The sequence below is a fragment of the Dermacentor andersoni genome, chromosome 1 (assembly GCF_023375885.2).
Source record: "Dermacentor andersoni chromosome 1, qqDerAnde1_hic_scaffold, whole genome shotgun sequence".
NCBI classification, from domain to species: Eukaryota; Metazoa; Arthropoda; class Arachnida; order Ixodida; family Ixodidae; genus Dermacentor; species Dermacentor andersoni.
In genome coordinates this window covers 39,271,167-39,292,394 of record NC_092814.1, presented here as the reverse complement: position 1 = coordinate 39,292,394, position 21,228 = coordinate 39,271,167, and the positions used below count along the sequence as shown (strand labels likewise).

At 43.9% G+C, this 21,228-nt stretch overlaps 1 protein-coding gene across 1 annotated transcript; it reads left to right on the top strand.

Annotated features, from left to right (window-relative positions):
- Positions 1 to 1,797: 1,797 nt before the first annotated feature.
- Positions 1,798 to 15,161, top strand: LOC126545286 (clarin-2). Its single transcript, XM_050193083.3, has 3 exons — positions 1,798 to 2,188; positions 2,391 to 2,579; positions 13,642 to 15,161. The coding sequence occupies exons 1-3, from the start codon at positions 1,936 to 1,938 to the stop codon at positions 13,911 to 13,913; spliced, it is 714 nt and encodes a 237-aa protein (XP_050049040.1). The 5' UTR covers positions 1,798 to 1,935; the 3' UTR covers positions 13,914 to 15,161.
- Positions 15,162 to 21,228: the final 6,067 nt, after the last annotated feature.

Here is a 21,228-nt window from a genome sequence, read left to right as displayed (position 1 = left end):
TGTGCGCATGCGCGCATGTGTTGCAAGCGACCACCGCAAGAATCGCTAGCTACCGCCTCAAGTGGAAAGGAAAAAAAGGGAAAAGGTAAGGGCAGCAGGTTTTCGGCGCACGCGGCAGGCATCTTTTTAAAGGAGGCGTTGGTTTCTCACTATGGCGTCTTGCGCTGGAGTTTGAGGTATAGTAGCGGCGCCTAGTGGCGGCGCGGGAAACGACATCTGGGTCGTACCAGCTTGGGTCGTATTGAGCCCTGGCTGTGGCGAAGCACGTTTCTAGGCCGAGTTTTGCGTCGATTCGCACTTTTTTCTGCCCTGTTGCGAGTGCGAAAAGGCTCGTCACTTCTCACAGACCACGTCGACCACGCTGCGAGCTAGTCGCAGCCTATAGTTTAACGAAAACGGACTCTCCGTGTGTCGTGGGACGTAATGCTGGAAGCAGAAGGAATCGGCGACGCCGATCCGGAGGGAAAGCGTCACCGTCGATACTGATGCGTCGTGGGCTCCCATGAACAAGAAGGCCTGAATCCCAACATCCGATTCTATCGTTTCCCTTCAAGGCCTCACGAAGCGGAGCGTCGGGCGCGCTGTATAACTGCAGTTCGTCGCGCTGGGTAAGCGAAACTTCGCGCCATGCTGACTGCTTCACCTGTCTTGAAGCTTGCTTGATTATAGATCTGCGTTCTAAAATTCGGTCTTTTGCACCTACAGTCCCGACGGCAGACCGACATAGCAGCAGGCATGGCTGGTGATTCACGATTCGAAACCTGGCCACAGCGACAATTAACAATTCGACCGGTGCGAAGTGGTGAAGTGCCCAGGTGTGTGCAAATGACCACAAATGGCCGGGTTGATTCGGTGATAATTCGCTAAACCACTACGAGCAGCACAGGTTAGAGAGTTAAATGTGCTCATACTTGACCTCAAGCCAGCATGTTGAGGCAGCGCAGCAAGATAGTATTGATTACAGCAGATCGATTTTCGAGCGTTGTCATTAAAAGCTACATCAAGCGAGTAGCGCACGAGCTCGCGCTGCGCGATTCGCACGTACGTGCGAGCTCATATGCATTGCATCAGTTATTACCAGTTACTAAAAGGGACAGATGGCTGCTACTACAACGCAGGCCTAACTACTTGTTTAGCGGCATGCAGTCAACAAAGATTGCAGGAGACCCGCCGTTTCGCGGCATGTCGAAAGACCGCTGCCGTCGCGGCGCGTACGATCGTGCGCTCGAGCAGTTCGTACATCGCGGCATGCTGAAAGACCGGTGCCGTCGCGGCGCGTACCTTCGTGTGCTCGAGCAGTTCCGTACACATGATGTCTGCTTATCGCTGCTGTGGATTCATTTATAGCAAGCATTTCCTCGCGTTTATGCGCCTGAATCTAGCAGCGTGCAAACCTTACCTGAAGTTCCACTTCGTACGCGACTCGCTTCACTTGCGATTGACACCGCGCTAAATCTTCGCCGCTTAATTCTTGAACGGCATACACGTATTCGGCACTGCATAATTTCTTGCCTTTACGCAGCGTGCCACTCCTGAAAAAATCTTCGGCGTCCGATATTCGCTGCAGGCCGTGATACAACACAACCGAAAGTGGCGGGTCCATATTGTAAACGTGCTTTCCGAAGCAGACGACCGAGCTTGGTACGACCCATTTTAGGATAGAGGGCGCTTTTTAGCACCTTTTTCGCAGCGCCCCCTGGGCAATCCAAGAGCCCCATATGTGCTATCAAGTAGGTGTTCTGTGTGCTATCCCCCTTTTTCGCGGTTGCGGATGTGCGTCACAAGGCGCTTTCTGCTGAACTTCCGGTGAATAACTTTTCGACAATGGCGTAGCTGCAATGGACGTTCGTTGGCTGTTGCTCAGTCGCTTGGAAGTTTGCGGTAGCTTTAGAATGATCTGATATTTACTGTTGTGTTATATTCAAGCACGAAGTGATGGATCTGGTGCAGCGGGTGTTCACATTTCTCACTTTTTTTGTTTGCTGCGGCTGTTTAGCGTTCCTCACAGTGTCACTTGCTACTCAGGAATGGATCGAGGCGAAGCCAGTTATGTTAGTTTATGTGAGCAATAATTCTATACAACAAGCTGAAAACGAAGGGAAGTTCAAAGGAGAAGTGTCTTTTGGACTATTTCATGGCAAAAAGACGCTTAATTATGGACTGGGTCCTAGGCACTCAACTTTCAGCAGTGAGTATGTTTTGACAGTTACTAAGCCTATTTCCTTATCCATTCGTCTTTCAGAAAAAAAAAAGTCTCGAGACTTTGCAATTAGTATTCTCTTAATTGGCATCAGCCATGGTGTATTGCTCGTTAGTTTTTACAGAGCTGGCGTGCTGTATTGTGTCGTTCGGAATGGCTCGTGATCTCGTTTCTTTTTTGCATTGCACAGTTAAAGAAGAGCTGCAGAAGAATCCGACGCTAATGGTCTTCGGCCTGTGGCTCGTGACTGTGCTGGGCATTTCCTTGGCTGTTGTTTTCGGGCTCGTGAGCTGCATTTTTGCGATCGTCAACTCTGTGATGACACCCGTAGAAGCCATCACGGGAAGGGCCGGCCTGTACCTGTGGAATACTGTCGGAGGTTGGTGCCATGAACGATTATTTCTCCGTTCGTTTCTTTAAACGTTAAAAGAAAAAAGAAACACATTTAAACGAGAACAATTAGGGCTGCCTTGTGATATGTTGCGTACTTTGTAACGTATCCGCTGAAATTGGCTGTTTAATGTATTTAAGCGTTATTTTACTTGTCAACCCAAACATTATTTGACTTAAGTCTCAATCTATGTACATACATGGAGTATCAAAGTTGTTCTAAAACTGCTAAGTCTAATCATGCCAGCGACGCAGAACTCTTTTTATCTCATCTCAAGTACTTCTAATAGTTCTCGCCCCTGTAGTTCCAGAGGGTAAAGTAGCCAGTAGTTCTGGTTTCTGTGGAACAGTTATTCTGGTTCTAGCAGCAGGGATGTGCTTAATATGGGGCCTTCCCTCAGTACCAGTGGTTATGGCCTCAGGCCACTGGTCCTGAGTACTCTCATTTTCTGACCGTGAGAGCAGTTGTAGTTCACAAGCAGAGTTATCATCACTGTAATAATAATAATGCAGTGCCAGTCGCTTTTGTGTTCTACATTCAATATGTCTTGCTGTGTTCTGTCTGTCAGATTATGGACATTGAATACCAAGATAACTCTATCGGGCCTTTTCAGTCTGACATGCAATGGCTGTTTGAGTTCTTTGTGTTAGTGATGCCACCATAGTGTGTCATTGCTACCTGTTATATCGTAAAAAAATCCACAGATGCACACATGCATGTCATGAAAAATGAGTCGGGCACAATGCACATCTCTCATGGGAGCATCTTTACTCTGCATGCATTACGTGTGTTGTGACACTGCAAACACAGTGGGCCTACTCATGTCCCATCCGTATGTTTAGCTTATTGGTGTCTTGTGAATATGGCAGCCCATGGAGTAGGACACACAGGAGTGCAGATTCATTTTCTTTTGTGTGTAGAGGCCATGCTGATGTCATGCATGTAGGATTTGCTCTGTGCTCTCTGCCTTTCTCCTCTTCAACTTTTTGCATTTTCACAGCTTTGCAAGCACATGCCATCCTTTTATTCTCCTTCCAACAAGTGGAAAATCATTGGAGTGTCACCTTTCAATACTGACACAAAGTGCTCACACAGCAATGGCGATGAAGCAGTATTGTGGCAAGATGCCATGAACAAAAGGATGTACTGCTGCAGGAAGTTGGCATCTGATCCAGCCGGCATTTGTGTGCTGAGTACTTGCTGTTTGCTATGTGCAAATGTGCCAAGGCTAATGAATCAAATGATGGAAGTGTCTGGAACTGCTGGCATAGAAAGACTAAGGGGGCAACGGTGGACAGGGAACGTGTGGCATGTCCACTACATGCATGTGTTGTGGACATTGCGTTGTACAGTTCAGAGTACTGACATCTGGGAGAAGTGCTATTGTGCATCCTTTATAAAACGATTATCAGTGTAGTCTGCATTCTATTCTATCTTATTATATGGGGGTTCCTTATGGTTCAGCATGTTTAAATCATTTTGTGCCATTGGAAGTGTTCCATTAAACTCTATTTTTATTTATTTGGGAGGAAAAGGTTAATGCATTAGTGTGACATTCCTGATTTCAATTTATTTTCCCACGCATGGGCTATTCTGGCTTGGGAAAAGTTCTTTAAACTTGCCAATTGAGTCTTTGGTTCCTTTTGAATGCAGTGTAGGACTTTTATAACATAAGTAATTATGCTCTGTTTCATACATTGTGTGCAACGCTGTGGAGGTGAGCAAGTCTTATTGCAGTGACTGCGTTCAACACCAAAATACAGGTGTTTTCTTGCCAGCAGTAATTTGAAGCTTCTTTAGTTATGCTCAGTAATAAACAATAAAAAAGTCTTAATCCTTAAACATAATAAGCTGTGTTATACAGCTCCTAATATGCTTTTACATCATTAGAAAAAGGACACAGCAAAAAAAAAAATACAAGGACACGAGAAAGCAACACGCGCACTGTGCTGCTGTCTCGTGTCTGTCTTTTTTCCGCTCTGTCCTTTTTCCAATGAATCACCAACAAGCCCAAGCTTCCACGCTAAGTCGCTTTTAGATCATTTTGCTTTTCGTTTTTTTCCATTTTGGGTTTTAATTTTCAGCCCATCGTGTCAGCCTCACTTACATGCTCACCTAAGCATACACTGTTGGTGTGCAGTGAAGCTTGGAGTGGCTCACAGCTGCACCCGATTTGCAGTATCATGTCTAATCTTGCAGATCTGACATGGCACTGAAAAAATGCAGCGCTAAGTTTATCCGATGTAAACATTCAATTCTCCAGAAAAATATGAAAAATCTTCAGGCACACTGTCGAGTCCATGGCCTTTTAATTCAGAGCTGGATGTCAAACCATTTGGCCACGAAACAAGCAGAGTGATAAATTTTGCTGACCGAACTTCTTGTGTAGCTTCTACAATATTGCATGCTAAATATGAAATGAAGTATTGGCTTAATTTAGACAAATTCAAAAATGCATGACATGATGTCTTTCGTTCTTGTCTTTTTTCTGGCTTACCATGCCTCCTGTCATGGTAAGAGTGGCCCTTTTGCTATGACAGAAGCATTATTTTCTATTAGAGCTTAATATTAATTTCACGTGTCCTTTTAAAGACTTTCCACTGATTTAATTTTAATATTATCATTATTCTGATTCTTGGCTAGCAAGAGAGGCATGGGTTCTCAAAGTGGGTTCTGCGAGCCACTGAGAAATACCCTTGTTTCGTGCTTGCCAAGTGGCTAAGACGGCGAGCACGGGTGCACTCTATCCAAGGAACCTCCATTACCCATGCCCAAATGTCAAAAAGCACATCACAGTGTGTAACAGAAACGCGCGAACTGCGCTATAAGTCCACCAGCAGCTTGTAGCCACCCAGCCTTCAAAAGCGGCAGGGTGCCTAAGCTTTTGCACTTCTCGGAGGCCATGACTTGCCACCATGTGCATTTCTCCTGTTTGTGGATAGGTGCCGCCAACGTGCATGCTTTTAGCAGCTGGAGGCGACTTTTCCTTCAGGCCCCACCACAGAACCCCCACGACTTGGAAGCTGCCAGGTTTACTTTATGCTGATGACAGAGTCCTCCTAGCGGAGAGCCCAAAATACCTTTAACAGCTGGCCACACTCTCTGCGACCTATCTACACCACCTCGACCGTAGCTTTAATGCCAAAAAATCTGTTGTGCTGGTGGTCTCAGACCAACATATAACTGCCTGGAGGTGAACTAATATAGTGGACTACGGTATACCGGTATCTCAGTGTGGTGTTCAGCACGATAAGTGACTTCCTAGTGACTTACGAGGAGAACCTGCACAAAATATTGCAGAGAGCAGCAAAGGTTCTATGTCGAAAAACCCTGTGGGGGTGTAACCGTTTCCTGATTATCTGAGACGTGGAAATATGTGCATATTCCTGACCCGACTTCTGCAAATTCAGTTGTTCGCCTCGCAGCAAAAACTAGAGAGTGGTTGGAGCAATGGCAGCGAGAAGTGGACTGTGTGAATCTTGGCTGTCATGAGTGCGTTGCAATTGAAGCCATTCAGGGTGATCCTGGTTGGTCCACGTATGAGGCGCGTGAAGCAAGGAGCAAGCTGTCCTACGAAAGACGTCTGCACCTCATGGACGACACACGATGGCCCAGGCATGTCTTTAGATACACCTGCATTACAGGCTGACAAACCCAGTTGTCCAAGTAGGTTTGTGCGCCGCAAATATGGATTTCTTGCAAAACCAGTATGCGAGGACCGGCAGTCAAAGTGGACAGTGGGTGGCCGTAAAGACACAGGTGTCTGAAGAGGTGGTGGAATGCAGTGGTGGTGAAATCTACCTTGCAGATGTACAACACTCGCAAGACAAACATTTAAATGGAGGAGCTGTACGATAACAGCAATGGCAGTGTGCTGCTCTTTGAAGCACGAGCAGGAGCACTGCGCACGCTTGCGTACAGACGCCATTTCGACCCATCTGTTGACCACATATGTCATACAGCTGAACCCGACTATATCGAACCCGTTTACATCAAATTATTCTATATATCGAACAATTTCTGGACGCGGTACAGTTACAATGAGTATATATAGCAAAAATTACGCTTATAACGAACAAATATAACAGCGACTCCCGATATATCGAACGCCAAGCGACGGAAAGTGCCCCCAGAAGTTGGCTTTCCCTCGCGGCGGCGTGGCTCCATCCAACCGCTCTACCTATTGTGACCGCGCTGCCTCGGACGAGCCATCGACACCCCCCTGCAAAAAATTATCCTGGTCTGCCCGCAGCGCTTGCTCAGACAGCCAATCAGGGGCTCTTGTGCCCTCGTCGTGCAAGATGCGAAGGTGCGAGTTGTCTCGCTGTTTTTCTGGTGCATTGTGTTTGCACCTTGTGGGCCTTCTCCCGCAGTGTTGCCGTGATGAAGCAGCAGAATTCGCCTTTCGTCGTTAAGCTCGAAATCATAAATTGAGTCGAACACGGAGAGAAGTCAGATGTCCCCGCAGCATGCAAGATTCCGAGGGACACTCTCAGCACGATCTTGGAAGAATAACACCCCTGGCTAAATTAGGGTTAGGGTTAAGGGTTAAAGGGGCAAAACTCGCAACCCGGTGCCCGTGGTGCCCGACGCGTACGCGTGGCTATGTACGAGTGGTTCATTCGAAATTGCTTCAGCCGTGCCGGCTTCCGCATGCTCGGTGATGACTGTAAATTCTGATGAGTGCGACGAAGCCGTTGCTGGTGTTGCCGAAGTTTGGAGCGAGCTGTCAGAATTTCCGGAAGCTGTTGACGAATCAACGGTGGACGAGTTTGTCAGTGCAAATGATGGTATCACGACCACGGAGAGCCCGAAAACGAAGATTACATTGCTGACATCGTACCGAGCACAAGTGAAAGTGGGCACAATGAGGAAAGCAACGACGGTCCTTTGCCCACATCCTCCGAAGTGATTGATGTGCGCGAATGCGGAAGGTTGCGGCCTCAGCTGCTCAGACTCCTTAGACAATGTGGAGAAATGCGTGCGTCGCAGGCAGTGAAATTGCTCAAGCAGAAGAAAATGCAGGACTATTTCATACGAAACAAAGCTAGTTTCATCAATAAAGTGATTTTACTAATGATATGTGCTTTTATGACATCCAATTAGCAGGCTTATATCGAACTGATAGGCGTGTTTTTTTGAGAGTTCGATATAGCCGCGTTCGACTGTACATGCGTTCTGCAGGAGGAAATCCTGCAACACCTAGTCCTCCGGTATGCCGGTTTGTACGCACAACATACAGAGGGCACCACATTTCTGCTAGCACTGGGATTTGGGAGCGAGAATGGAGTGCAGGATAAGGGTGCAGTGGTATCTAATGCAGTGCGCGTAATAAATGACAAACTGGCCCAGTGGTGCCATATGACTTGGCAGCAGCATAGAGTGACCAATTCTGAGGGGGAAAAATGAAATCCAGCGTCTTAACATCAATGTCTTTGCACCAGGACGGGCTGTGTGTACAAAAGACCTGGGGTCGGTCCTCTCTGCCCCCCTTTTCTTTTTCGCTTCCCTTCCGACTTTTTTATCGCCACGTATATATTATTTTTTTTCCGGCTAGGGCACTTGCCCGTTATAAAGGGATTAGCCACAATTCACCATCATCATCAATGTCATCAGGCCAGTAATAATGAGAGCTTGGTGGTACAACCCACCACCTCGTTTCAGAGGATGCTCATAGCATCCATCCATCCGCTGACTTTGCATATGTATACGCTGGAGGAACCATAATTAAACAAAGAAAATCCACAGAGCAGCGCAGCTTGGTTGGTTTTAGTACGGTAGTTAGACGAGCGCGGAGCACCGCTAATACACGATGCAAACGAGCACAAACAGCTAGCGTTTAACCAAAATGCCATGGTCATATGCGGAACTCGTACGTGATGCGTGACTGACAACACTGGAACACTTCGTGCCGAATTGTGCCCTTAAAGCTCTTATTCTTGTGTTTATCACTGCCTATAACACCGCATTGGCGGCTGGCTTTCCGCCTTCATAAGTGCGCAGTTGCCATCCATAATCGCGTTGATAAGCGACCGCGGTTTCGTCCGCACTTGTTGCAGCAAACGGTAGTTTCGTTTTGACTAGTGCGTCCGTCGACTGCTTGCCTTCAAAACCTCAAGGTCGCTGACCATGATCGCGTCATTAGCGGCTGCGGTTTCTTCTGCTAGGTTGCGACTAACAGTAATTTCGCTTTGACTCATTGCAAAGCTGTCGAAGATGAAGAGTACCGGCTATATTGTGATGGACGGACGATTTGTTGGCGACAGTTGTCTGCCATCGCGATGTTGGCGACTGGCGAAAAAAATGACAAGCATTCCACTCTGTGAAGAGGGAATGGCAGCGAAAGCTGATGACAGTCAAAGCTCTCACACGAAAAGCAAAGTGCTTTCGCTGCCATTTTATCTTCACAGAGTGGAACGATTGCCCAGGCTCGTGATTGTCGTTTTCATTCAGCATCGTGGGAACATTCTTCGTCGGTGGTCGTTACGTACCTGCGCCGTTTACATTCTCGTTGCTGTTCCCTCCGACGCTCCTCGTATACATGCTCTTCGGGTGTATGAAATATATGTGTTCGCCCCATCGATAACGCAGCTGGTCTTAGTGCCGATACCACTCCTCCTTATATACTGCGATAACCTTGACGTCACGCTATTGTTCACAGCGAGCATTCTAATCCGTTCCGCATTTTGACACCTGCGCCGCTCCACTGCAACCATACGTGATCACACACAAAGCAAACAATGAAATGCAATTGTGTTTGGGTTTGTTAGAAATCGCTAATTCCGTTTCTGTTGCCGGACGCCAAAAAAACTATGGAAGGTTAGTCATATACAGCTTTCGCTGTAGAAATAATTGGGATGTGTGCGCGGTAGTGAAAAGCGTGTCTCAGAGGAAGACGCGCGCTGTGAAGGAAGTCGTGAGGCCTTCGCTGCTGCGAGTGCTAATCAGTTACGAGATGACGAGAATTGCAGCTTCCACACTGATCTTGTGCAAAATAGAGGAAGGATTTGCTGATTCATTCAGTAATTAAAATCATATTAACGTAGTAAGCATTTGTTTTTCTTGGCGCCCTCAATAATTGGACATACAGTTAATCGGGACGTTTTCTTTTTCAGCCCTGCAAAATCCGAATTAAGATTTTATCTTACTCATAGTAGAGTCGGCTCTAATTCTAATATCTCTTGTGGTTAAATGTTATGGGTCCCTGTGCGATAAGCGCTGAAAACTTTTTTTTTTCACGGCATACCTTGGTTGTGATGCTGTCTTGGCTCACAATGATTGCACCCTGTCCAATGGACCATGTGGGTTGTACATTACTTTCAAAATAGCCTACCAAACACCGCTGTGGGCCCCAAACGCATATTGTGCTATGCCTAGCCTCTCTAATAGTGTGTGTGTGGGGGGGGTTCCTTAGCACTTTATGGAGCGTGACGAATTTTTAAAGCAATAAAAAGACACGGCATGAAAGGAAGGTTAAACACGGGCCAGGCTTGTTTAATGTTGTCATGAAATATATATAAGAAAAGCACATAGGCAGAAGTTTTAGTGGAAAAAAATGCGAGATAAGAAAAATATCTGTATAATAAATGCGTAAATACATATATTCTTGTTTTTTTCCATAAACACTTCCGCCCATGTCTTTCTCATACATATTTGGTAATGATGTTGTGAAATAAACAGTTGAAAGTAGCACCTGTCCTGTGTTTGACCTTTATTTTGTGCCGTGTCTTTTTCGCGCTTTAAAAATTTGTCAAGTATGCACCAACTAGGCCCACAGAAAGTTCTTCATGGAGCTTAACAGTGTTCCCTGGAACCAACATGCGTGAGAACCCCTCTTCTTCAGGATTACTGTGAAATTTGTTTTACTGCGGTTATATTGAATGGGGTTCCAGGGAACGAGCACGGACCAGGAGGCATTGTGACCGTTTAACTGTGGTAGTAAAAAAATTAATGCAAGCTGCTTAGGCTTCCATTAAACAATGCGCATGTTCAGCATCTGTGTTTGCCCAGCCAGACCACAGCCACGCTTGAGCTCAGAAGTGCACACGCGTCTGCATTCAAGCGTATTGGTGCTGAGCCATGTAGGACACCTGCCATTTTTTCTTTCACAGTAGCCTAATGTCTGTGCCGTGAGGTGGAACAGTTGGCATCATGAAACAATGGCATGCTGCTTCCTCCACTTGCTATGTATAATGTGAACTACAGTACTGCTGTTAACAAGCAACATTTAAATGCTTGTTTCTGATAGGACCGCTATACAGCTAACATTGATGGGATTGCCACAATAGTTGTGCTAAGGAGGGAAACCTGCTGGATTTAGGCAAAATTTGGGTAGTTTGCCTGCGCCAAAACTGTTTTCATCATCTTGGGAAAAAAAGTGCACACACACAAATGCTTAAATTTTGTTCAGTTTCAAGATCTTGCTGCCATTTTGTGTGGTCGTCAGACTATGTGTGCATATGCTCTGAAGTTAAACAAGAGGAATTGTTGCTTCAGATGAGTGGCGGCAAGTTTTGTGATGTGGTGTGACACCTTCGAAATCTGAACAAAGTATGATGATGTGTGAAAGACTAAACACAGTGTAGCAATGTAATACTTTGCAGACATGATCATTATCGCGCAATGTATGCTCTGCGCTTGTCAGCTCAAAATGGCCAGACCTGGTGAGAGGCCCTTTAAAAGAACTCAAACAAAAGTGCTCCAGATTGATGAGCTCCTTGCAACCTTCACAGTGCGGCAGTAACACAAACGTCTTCATCTGTATAAGTGCACTTTAACACTTAAGGTCATCAATGGGTTGGTTGGTGTGGTAGTCGTGCATCACTCAACAAGTTTGACACTAGCATGTGGGGCACATTCAAAGTGCCCTTTATTCTGTGTCAGTGGTTTCCATTGACAAAATTGGTGTGCTGTCCCATGTCATGGCGCCATTCACTGAATAAAAATGAAACTGCTCACTGCACTCATTTGCCCACGAAAGCAAGACAGAAAACTTTGAGGAAAGAAAAAAAAACTGCGTTCTTACCATTTTTTTTTCTGAATTTTGCAATTATAGTGACACACACTCCACCGATGCATTTAGTACAAATTTAACAGCTGTGTGGTCAGATGCTTCCTAATTAATGAGTGTTTGGTGCTATACAATAGCGTGTGTGTTGAATGGTATCAGGTGGAGAGTTTGAGCTATCTGGTTTTCCTGATCTACAAGTTCTTACTACCTGCATAGGTTGCGACTGTAGAGGCATGGTTTTTAGTGCCACAATTGAAAGACAAAGGGTTGCACTTGGACTTTCATCTCTTCTCTCACTTGCTTTCAATTGTGGCGCTAAAAACCATGCCTCTAGCCCAACAAGAAGCTTTTCTCTGAATGTACTTATGCAATCCATGTAAGCTTAATGAAAGAAAATGAAATGGTGTAAGACTACATCACAAGTTGCAAGAAAGTGTAATTGTGGTTATAGTAAGAAAAAGGAACATTCATGTGATTGCAAATTTCAATTGCATTACATCTAGAGGAAGTAGTTTGCTCCATGTTCATTAACTTGCTGTCTATGAGCTTCTCCCCCCCCCCCCCCCCCCCAATAACAAATTCATGATGTTTGTTTCGAATGAGGCTGAAAACAGTAGCAGGGTTTCTGGCAATATTTCTGCAAAGGGCCAGTCCTAATCACAAATTCCACCTGCTGCAGAGGTTCAATGTTAGGCCTAGAATATTCTGCTACTGAGCACGAAGTAGTGGTATTGAATCATTGCCATGGCATCTAAATTGCAGTGGGCACAAGTGCTTGTGCACATGTGTGAAAATATGCAAATGGCATCATTTTTTGTTGTGAAATATTTTTCGCTTAAGACAGACCTGTTTGGCAGAAGCATGGGTGGCCAGTCGGCAGTGAGCATATGCAAAGCCATAATTTTGTAACAGAGTACGAAATTCTTAAAGCACAACTCGTTTTACACAGCGCATTTCCAGTGGTGGTTTTCGACATTCTGCTTTTGCGAGAATCACCAAATTCAAAGTGCTGATGGCTATTTGTGTGTTGCAGGTGGCTACGTCTGATGCTTAAACATAGCCTTGACGTCTCTGCGAGCAGGGAGTGGCTTCTCAGAAAAAAGGGCCTGCAGGCTTTCGTTAAAGTAGCATTTGATTGCCCATAGCTCCACTTGTGTAAGGCAGGCTCAAGTACTTTTCCTCAGAAAAGATTTGTCAGGAGATTCCTTTTAACCCCTCTTCAGGCACCATTTGATTATGTCTGTTGCAGGCTTAGTTTTTCCACATTTCTTGCATCTTCAGAATTATGAAAAGTGCACAGCTGCAGAACAGATGAACTGTGAATGAATGAGCAAGTTTTGTGAGAGTCACTGAATGTGGACTCTTTACAGGATTGTCAGATGTGGGAACAACTGTTTCACAAATAGTGTACTTGGAAAGCACCTTTCAGCTGCTTGAAAAATATGCCCGATATAAAACATTGGGAAAACGTGCCACTTGACGACATACTGTTGCGGAGAACAAGCACTCGCCTAAAGCATTTTACACATATCACTGAAACTCGCAGCATAGGTCCAATCAAAAGTTAAAAACTAAATTGTGGGGTTTTACATGCCAAAACCACGAAATCATTATGAGGCATGCCGCAGTGGAGGATTGGGTGCCCGTGTGCCATGCACATGATACACGGTGTTACTGCATTTCACTCCATCAAACTGCAGCCACACCAGCCGTTATTTGATCCTGTGACCTCATGTTAAGCAGTGCAACGCCAAAGCCACCAAGCTACCACAGTGGGTTCCAGTCAGAAGTTTTTAATTATGGATGCAAGACGTTCGAAATATAATCTTTATCAGTGCTTTTGCTGCACTATCGTGGTGTGCACACACTACCTTAAGTGGTTAACACATTCCATGGGTTTGGTAAAAGGTGTTGTGGGGTCTCTGTGGTTGGGTAAGCGAACCATAGTTGACGCAGGATGTGGTCATTTCTAGGATGCTAGAAAAAGCTTTTTCTTTGCAGTCTACTCAGTTTGGATGATGGTTCTACCACACCTTGCAGGTCTGTTTTGCCTGGTAGCGATCATTTCCTGGGTGGTGCAGTTCTACCTCAAGCTGAGCCACAACGTTATGACTCAGGACGAGCAGAATGACAAGTGGACTTCTGAAGGGCGGGCATCGCTGGGCTACAGCTTTTATTTTTTAGTGGTAGCCCTTGTGCTCTTTTCACTTAATGTTTGCATATTGGTGGTGGCCAGTTTGCAGCCATGGGGCTGGAAGAAGCCCAAACACATCACGCCCAAAAATCCTGAGGGTGTCATCATGCTCTACTGATATCACTGCCACCTACAAGTCGTCAGTCATCGGGCAGCAATCGCATTTTAAGGTCAACGCAGCTACGTATTTAGGTGCAGTGTCAAAAACTGCCCTTTTATCAATGGGCCAGGATAATGTAATGATTCTATTCCTTTTCATATGGTCCAAGCAGTGCAGTGCCTGCATAATCGCCAGGATTGGCTAGCCGTGGGCAGTGGATAAGAAAAGAAGAGGTCATTACATTATACCATCCATGGCTTGAGATATTGGTGCTTTGCAGTGGCCTTTGCTTGTGCAAGGTAGTTGCATACATAATATTGTCTCAAGTTTAATTTTTGTATTAAATGTTTCGGTAGCTTTGATAGTGTTTGTAGGCTTAAACAATATTGCAGTTATTGCTGTGTACTGGTGGCGTCTAGCTGCCTTGATTAATAGTATGTAATATTGCTTTCAAACGTTACCTTATGCTTTGCAGTATACCTTGGAACAGCGCTGACAGCCAAGCTTATTGTAGAACAGCTTGTAATCACAGTAGGAACCACATACCTGCAGATATCGTCATGCGCCAACTTCACATTTCATACTGTCCAAGTGCAAATGGTTGACTTTTATGCTGCGAGGCCATTTTGTAAATCTCAAATGTTCCAGACGACTTGTTCAACCTAGCACTTTTTCAATTTTTAGTAGTTCCAAAGTCAAGAAGTTTTTCTGCCTGTAGTATGGCTTGGCAGAGGAGGATGTGAACACTTGTGCCTTGTTTCAACGGGTCAGAGAAGGGTGTTTGTACATTGACACCATATTGCAACAAAGAGCTCATGCTGGAAAATTTCATGTTGCAAGTAATAGCTTGCTCAGTTAAAGTGTGCTGTCAAGTTGCATTTAAAAGGCACCATACAATGCCTTTCTTGAAGCCCACAGTGGAAACTGAGTGAACACAGTATTGTTCTAAATCTTCTCTGTGCACTGATAATTGCATGAAAGGTGTCCGTCCAAGTGGAGTTGATCTTCACAAAGCTTCAAGAGCATACGAGTAGCATGTTCTAATGACATTTTCACACTTGCTCTTAAGAGTGCACTTTTTTTTATACCGTGAAAGTCCACCAGACAAAGGTGCCATTTTTGTACCATGTACATTCCATCTCACCTATTTAAGCATACTAACGTCTGCCTCCAATTTTCAAGGCACATTTTTAATGCTAGCTTTCATAATGTTTTGATACAGTTACGTATTTACATGCAAAATAAAGTTTGTACATTTTGCATCAAGTTTTGGGTCTTTTGGTTTGTCAGGGTGTGAGAACACCTCTCTGGATTTTTGCATGTGGATGTAAAGTGCACATACTCCACTGTCCCTGGTGCTTTTGAGCACAGGCTCAACAGCCCAGAAGGCATTATGGTAATGCCCATGGAAATCTTCGAAAAGTATATAGCAATCAAGCATTTGCCATATTAAAGCATCTCTATTATGGTGTGTGAGGTGTAGGTAAAGAATTAGGTCATCACCATAGCAACGTGCCAACTCCTGAATTCTGACCACTCCTCCCAATTGCATGGCAGTGGGTAGCCGAAAAATGCGGAGTCGTAACTGAATGCGGACGGCATAACGAGAAAAGTGCAAACATGATGTTGGTAATGACATCTCCACGTGCCATTTAGACGAGTACACGGCGAGAAGAGACTGCTCGAGGGGAGAAATTCGAAGGAGAGGGAGAAACAAGTGGCAGTTGCATTCTCGACGATCAAAAGCTTGTAACTCTGCTTTTATGGCATCATTTTCAAGAATTATTGCAGCTTCATGTTTGTTGTAGACGCGTGCACAACTGCCACTATACAGGGTGTCCCACTTAACTTGAGCCAAGAATTTAAAACTGAAAGGCACGTCGGAAGCGAATTTAACCGAACGCATACTATTCGCAATAGCCTCAGTAACTCGGACAATTTTTTTCCCCCCATGACTTACTAATTAAGCTAAGTTACCCAACTTTTTAATTATTGGCTGAGGACCCCAAGTATGGTAAGCAGATTTGTAGAGCACCTTCAGAAACCACCGATCGAGTTGTTTCCTTACGATACGTCTCGCATAGTCCTTTGTTCCAGATTGCAAAGAAAGCCCGCGAAATATGAAAAAAGCCATGTGACGGAGCACTTGCGCAGTGGTATCGTGCTGCTTATTGAGGTTATTGCACAATGACAGCTAATTTATTTATTGAGTCATTTTCGATTCATTCAGTGTTATTGTCATGATGGCCCACAGTGTGGTTGCTATCAATATCTGCTTTCCTACTTGAAACATTTCAGCAGATCCATTTTTACAATTATTTGGAGAACAAAAAGAGAATGACATCTGGGGCCCATAAGCTCATTCTTCAAATCAGTCTGTACTTTTTACCAAGGGTTGCCAGGGGTCACATAAAGGAACACTAGAGGTCTATTCGATTCAGCCAAGTTTCTCTGCACCCTCTGCAGCTATTCACGGTGCGCTGCACCTAGGCCTTCGATTCCCCGAGGTGCAGCGGTGCACCCCCATGCACGATTCAACAGAGTACAAGGCAAGGTGCTGCCGCGGTGCAACCTGGCGCACCATAACTGGCACCCCCTGCACCTTTTCGTTGGTAGTGCTGTGCACCTTTTTCTGAATCGAGCAAACCTTAGGTTCGCTGTCAGATGGCTGCCAGGGCAACAGGCCACGTCGGGTGGGACCGATGGAGCGGAAAAATAAATACATTTTGGAAATATCCAATTTGCTCTTGGAAGATGCAGAAGTAGAGAGACGGAAAAAAGAAAAAGAAAAAAACCTCACCAAGGCAATTAAAGGGTCATTAAAGGTGAGCATAAAACCAATTTGAACGCGTAAATATTTTTTTCAACATACTACCTTCATTCATTTTCCAGAAAATGTACATTATTACCCAATAAAATGGCAAAATCTCCCTTTATTGAGTTTGGTGTCAAAACAGCACTGACAAGTCAACGTGACACCATGGATTTCAAGGTATTGTATTTTGGGCCATTTCGGTGCAAGAAACGTTCTTGAAGCGTGTGAAGTCTCTGGCTTCCTTAGAATTCAGTGTACGGTTGGATGCCTTTACGATGAATTGACTAAACAAGAGTCTGCATGCCTTGGCTGAATTCCTAACTTTTATATGTATTGTGGACACCTCTACAGAGAAGACCCCCACAATGTAACTAAAAAACTCAAGGATACTGATTACGCCATCAGCGAAGACTTTTCACCGCGAGTTCGAGATATTAGGAAGAAGCTATGGCAATATGGAAAAGCAAGGAAGGAATCCGGTGATAAAGTGGCCCTGGTCTACGACAAACTAAAGATTAATAGTTGCCTTTATTCTTGGGACGAGGAAAATGATGAGGTGACCCCCATTACGTCCACTTCAAGCGATACAAAAAACCAGGACGTCGGTACGCGAACCTTGCGTCCCCGCCGTTCCTAACATCCAAAATAATGTTCGGTAATGTTAACGCTCGAAGCGTTAGTAGTAAGCTCGGACCCCTCGAATCAATGTTAATAGCTTTCAAACCGGAATTTATAGGCATAACAGAGACTTGGCTAACCAAAGACGTCAAAGACTTCGAAATTACTCCCCCAAACTACGTCATTATTCGCAAAGATCGGCCAACACGAGGCGGTGGCGTTGCTATTTTGATAAAAAAGGAAATTCCATACGTTAAGTTGCCTGACGTTGAAGGGGTTGAAGCTGTATTTTGCAAACTTTGCTTTGCCACTACCACCTTCATTGTTGGATGCATTTACCGTAGTCCTACTGATTTGAATGTGTTGCAATCATTGCACGTGTATATGCAGCAGCATGTGAAGGGCACCAAGCTCATATTACTAGGTGACTTTAATCTCCCCGATATCAACTGGCACACACTGCATCACCGTTCACCTGGCGCAGATATTCTTTTCGACATTATGCTCTCTTTTAACCTAACCCAGATAATAACTGAACCCACGCGTGTACAAGGATCCAGTTCTAACATTCTAGACCTAGTATTTTTAAGCAATCATTTCCCCACCCATAACGCTAAATTCGAAGTCTCAACGGGCTTGTCAGATCACAAACTAGTATTGTGTGAGGTGCCGTATCAAGATTCGCTACCCTCTTCACAACCAACAAAAACGTACAAATACTACAACAGAGCTGATGATACAAGCATCATTGATACACTGTCATTTCAACTATCATCATTCAAACAACTTGCACATGATGGAAACACAGACATAGAAATTTTATGGCACGAATTCAAATCCGTTGTGTCATATTGCATCAGTAACTACGTCCCCTTGAAAACTAAGAAAACTCGTAAACATAACCCCTGGATAACTCGGACCGTTATTCATGCAAAAAGGAAAGTTCGCCGAATCAGAATAAATAAAAAATCCTATCCCTCACAACGAACTGCTCAACAATTAACTTACGCCGTGGACGATTTGAAAACAAAAATTAAGAAGGCCAAATCACACTATTTTACAAACACACTTCCTAACTTTATAAAGAATGCTCCCGAAAAATTCTGGCGTTATTTAAACCCTAAAAAATGAGACGAAAGAACGACATCTCCTGCGGATAACAAAAACGCTGCGACTTCTTTGAATAATTATTTCTGCTCTATTTTTACATCTGATAATGGAGAACTACCAGGAATAACCTCCGGCACTGGTGTGAAGATGGAACCATTAACTATAACAGAAACAGGAGTACTAAATCTTTTACTAAATCTCGACACAAAAAAAGGACCAGGGCCAGATAACATCCCTAACATATTCCTTCATCGATATGCCGAGTGGATGGCAAAATTCCTAATCCTCCTTTTTAAGAAATCATTATCCACCTGCACCCTTCCTACGGAATGGAAAACTTCCAAAATAACACCAATACACAAATCAGGAAATAAATCTGATCCTTCAAACTACAGACCCATATCATTAACCAGTACAGTATGCAAGTTATTAGAACATATTTTAAAACACGTAAATGCTTATCTAGAAGTAAATGATATCCTAACCCCTTGTCAGCATGGCTTTCGTAAAGGCCTTTCTACTATTACGCAATTAATTGAATTAACACATGACATATCCAAGAGCATTGATAACCAGAAACAAATAGACCTCATATTTTTAGACTTTTCGAAGGCATTTGACCGCGTGTCACACACTAAACTTCTTGCAAAACTAGAACTAACTTTGGGAAGCGGCCCTATCCTTGATTGGATCAAAAACTATCTTAGTAATCGCACACAATTTGTTGAAATTAACGAGAGGTCCGCGACAACTAACGTTACATCAGGAGTACCCCAAGGAAGTGTCTTAGCCCCAGTATTATTCTTAATCTTTATTAATGACTTACCCGCATATGCTTCACAGAATATCAAACTTTTTGCAGATGACTGCGTTCTTTTCCAGGAAATTAACTGCCTTGATGACCATAGAACTTTAAATAACGCCATAACAGCAGTTTCCCAGTGGTGCAAGGACTGGCAGATGGATATCAATCTAAAAAAGTCCGTTCTATTATCTATAACCAGAAAAAAACATACAACATACATCAGCCTTCCAGTACACCCTTAACATTCCTCTTGCATCTGTTCATGAGCATAAGTACCTTGGTGTGACACTAACATCTGACTTCAGGTGGGATTCTCACGTTAACAATATCACATCAACCGCAATAAGACAGCCATTCTTCATTAACAGACGCCTTAAACTAGCACCATCTGAAACAAAGTTACTCGCATATAAAACACTCATAAGACCGGTTCTAGAGTACGCCAACACCGTTTGGTTTCCGTTTACTAACAAACTGATTAAAAACCTTGAAGGGGTACAGCGAAAAGCACTGAGATACATATATAATAAACACTCCATCACAGACTCACCAACAGCATTACTGAAACGGGCAGAACTTCTAACCATGCATAACAGAGCCAAGCTTGCTAGACTAAAAATCATGTATCAGTTAATACACAATCAACTTAAACTGCCTATTATGAAATACATATCAACGTCCTCGAATAGAATAACTCGTCGTAAACACACACACACATTAAGCGAATTTCCATTCCGCACTGATATTTTCAAATACTCTTTTTTTTCCAAGGGCGACACGCGAATGGAATAATCTTAGCACTAGTATCACTGACAGCTCATCCTTAGATACGTTTGATACCCTGATTACGGATCAACTATATGCATTGCAGCAATAATTCTTCACATTATTTACGTAGTTCCTTGTTGCCTTGTTATTTTAACGGTGTTTGTGCTTGACTATAATTACGGCAATGATGCAATACATTTCTTTTCTTGTTGGCATTATTGTAACCTTGATTGTTGCGTGACTGTTATTACCTCAATACTGACCTTGTAACTGGTTTCTGTAACTGCAATTATCTTTGTCATAACCTCTCCGTTCTATTTATTCTCTTGTATAATCACGTAATCAAATTGTTATATGCCCAAGTTTTTTATTGTATAGGATTTAGTAAGTAACACCTTATACCATGTTCCTATGTATAACATACAGCCCTTCCTGTTACAATCCCTGATGGGATTCACAGTATCAATAAATGAAATGAAATGAAAAATGTATTTGCCGGTACAATGAAGGAATTTATGCATCCCCAACGGCCAATTTGTTCCTTCACAATGAATACACATAGCAAAACTACCACCGAGTTGTGATGCGCCTGGAAGAGCCAGTCATCAAAGATTGCAAGGGAGGGTCCGAATTCCACAGTAACTAGTGGTAGGCCCCTCGACCCATATGAAAAAATTACCCTCGGAAGGACGCAAGGCTGAATACTTCGACAAGTGGCACCAACATTCTGCATCTCTTGAAGCCATTAAGTGCCATTAAGTAGGCTAGTCCCACATTCTGTTTGGTGAAGTGTACAGAAAAAAAAATTAGTGGATTGTTTCACTAAGTATCTCTAGGATTCATGTCAAATAAACATTTTCTTTTGCTAAACATGCTTAGCCTACTCCACTGGAAGCAGGTGGTGAACAATATTTATATTCGGAGTCATTTGCATAACAGGATTTTGGAGGTCCCAAATGCCATGTTTTAAAGGACTTTTGACTGTAGTCTCATCAATACACCAAAGCATAGGCTGCCAAAATCCATGACATCAAGGGAAGCTGGCATGTACACATCGGGGAGACATTGCCACCCATCTTTTTGTTTTAAAGCCCTTCTGTAAAAAAATGCACTCCTTTAGGTGAACCATGTGGGAGAGAACTCTAGATTAACACAGAGTTTAGAGACTAGGTAGAAATTGGCCTAATGAAATCCATTTACACTACTTGGTGTCTGGC

Excerpts from the sequence above, each read along its gene's own strand:
- LOC126545286 (XM_050193083.3), top strand. The coding sequence starts at position 1,936 with ATGGATCTGGTGCAGCGGGTGTTCACATTTCTCACTTTTTTTGTTTGC. Across the intron at positions 2,189-2,390 it reads TAGGCACTCAACTTTCAGCA|TTAAAGAAGAGCTGCAGAAG; the intron begins GTGAGTATGTTT and ends TGCATTGCACAG. Across the intron at positions 2,580-13,641 it reads CCTGTGGAATACTGTCGGAG|GTCTGTTTTGCCTGGTAGCG; the intron begins GTTGGTGCCATG and ends CACACCTTGCAG.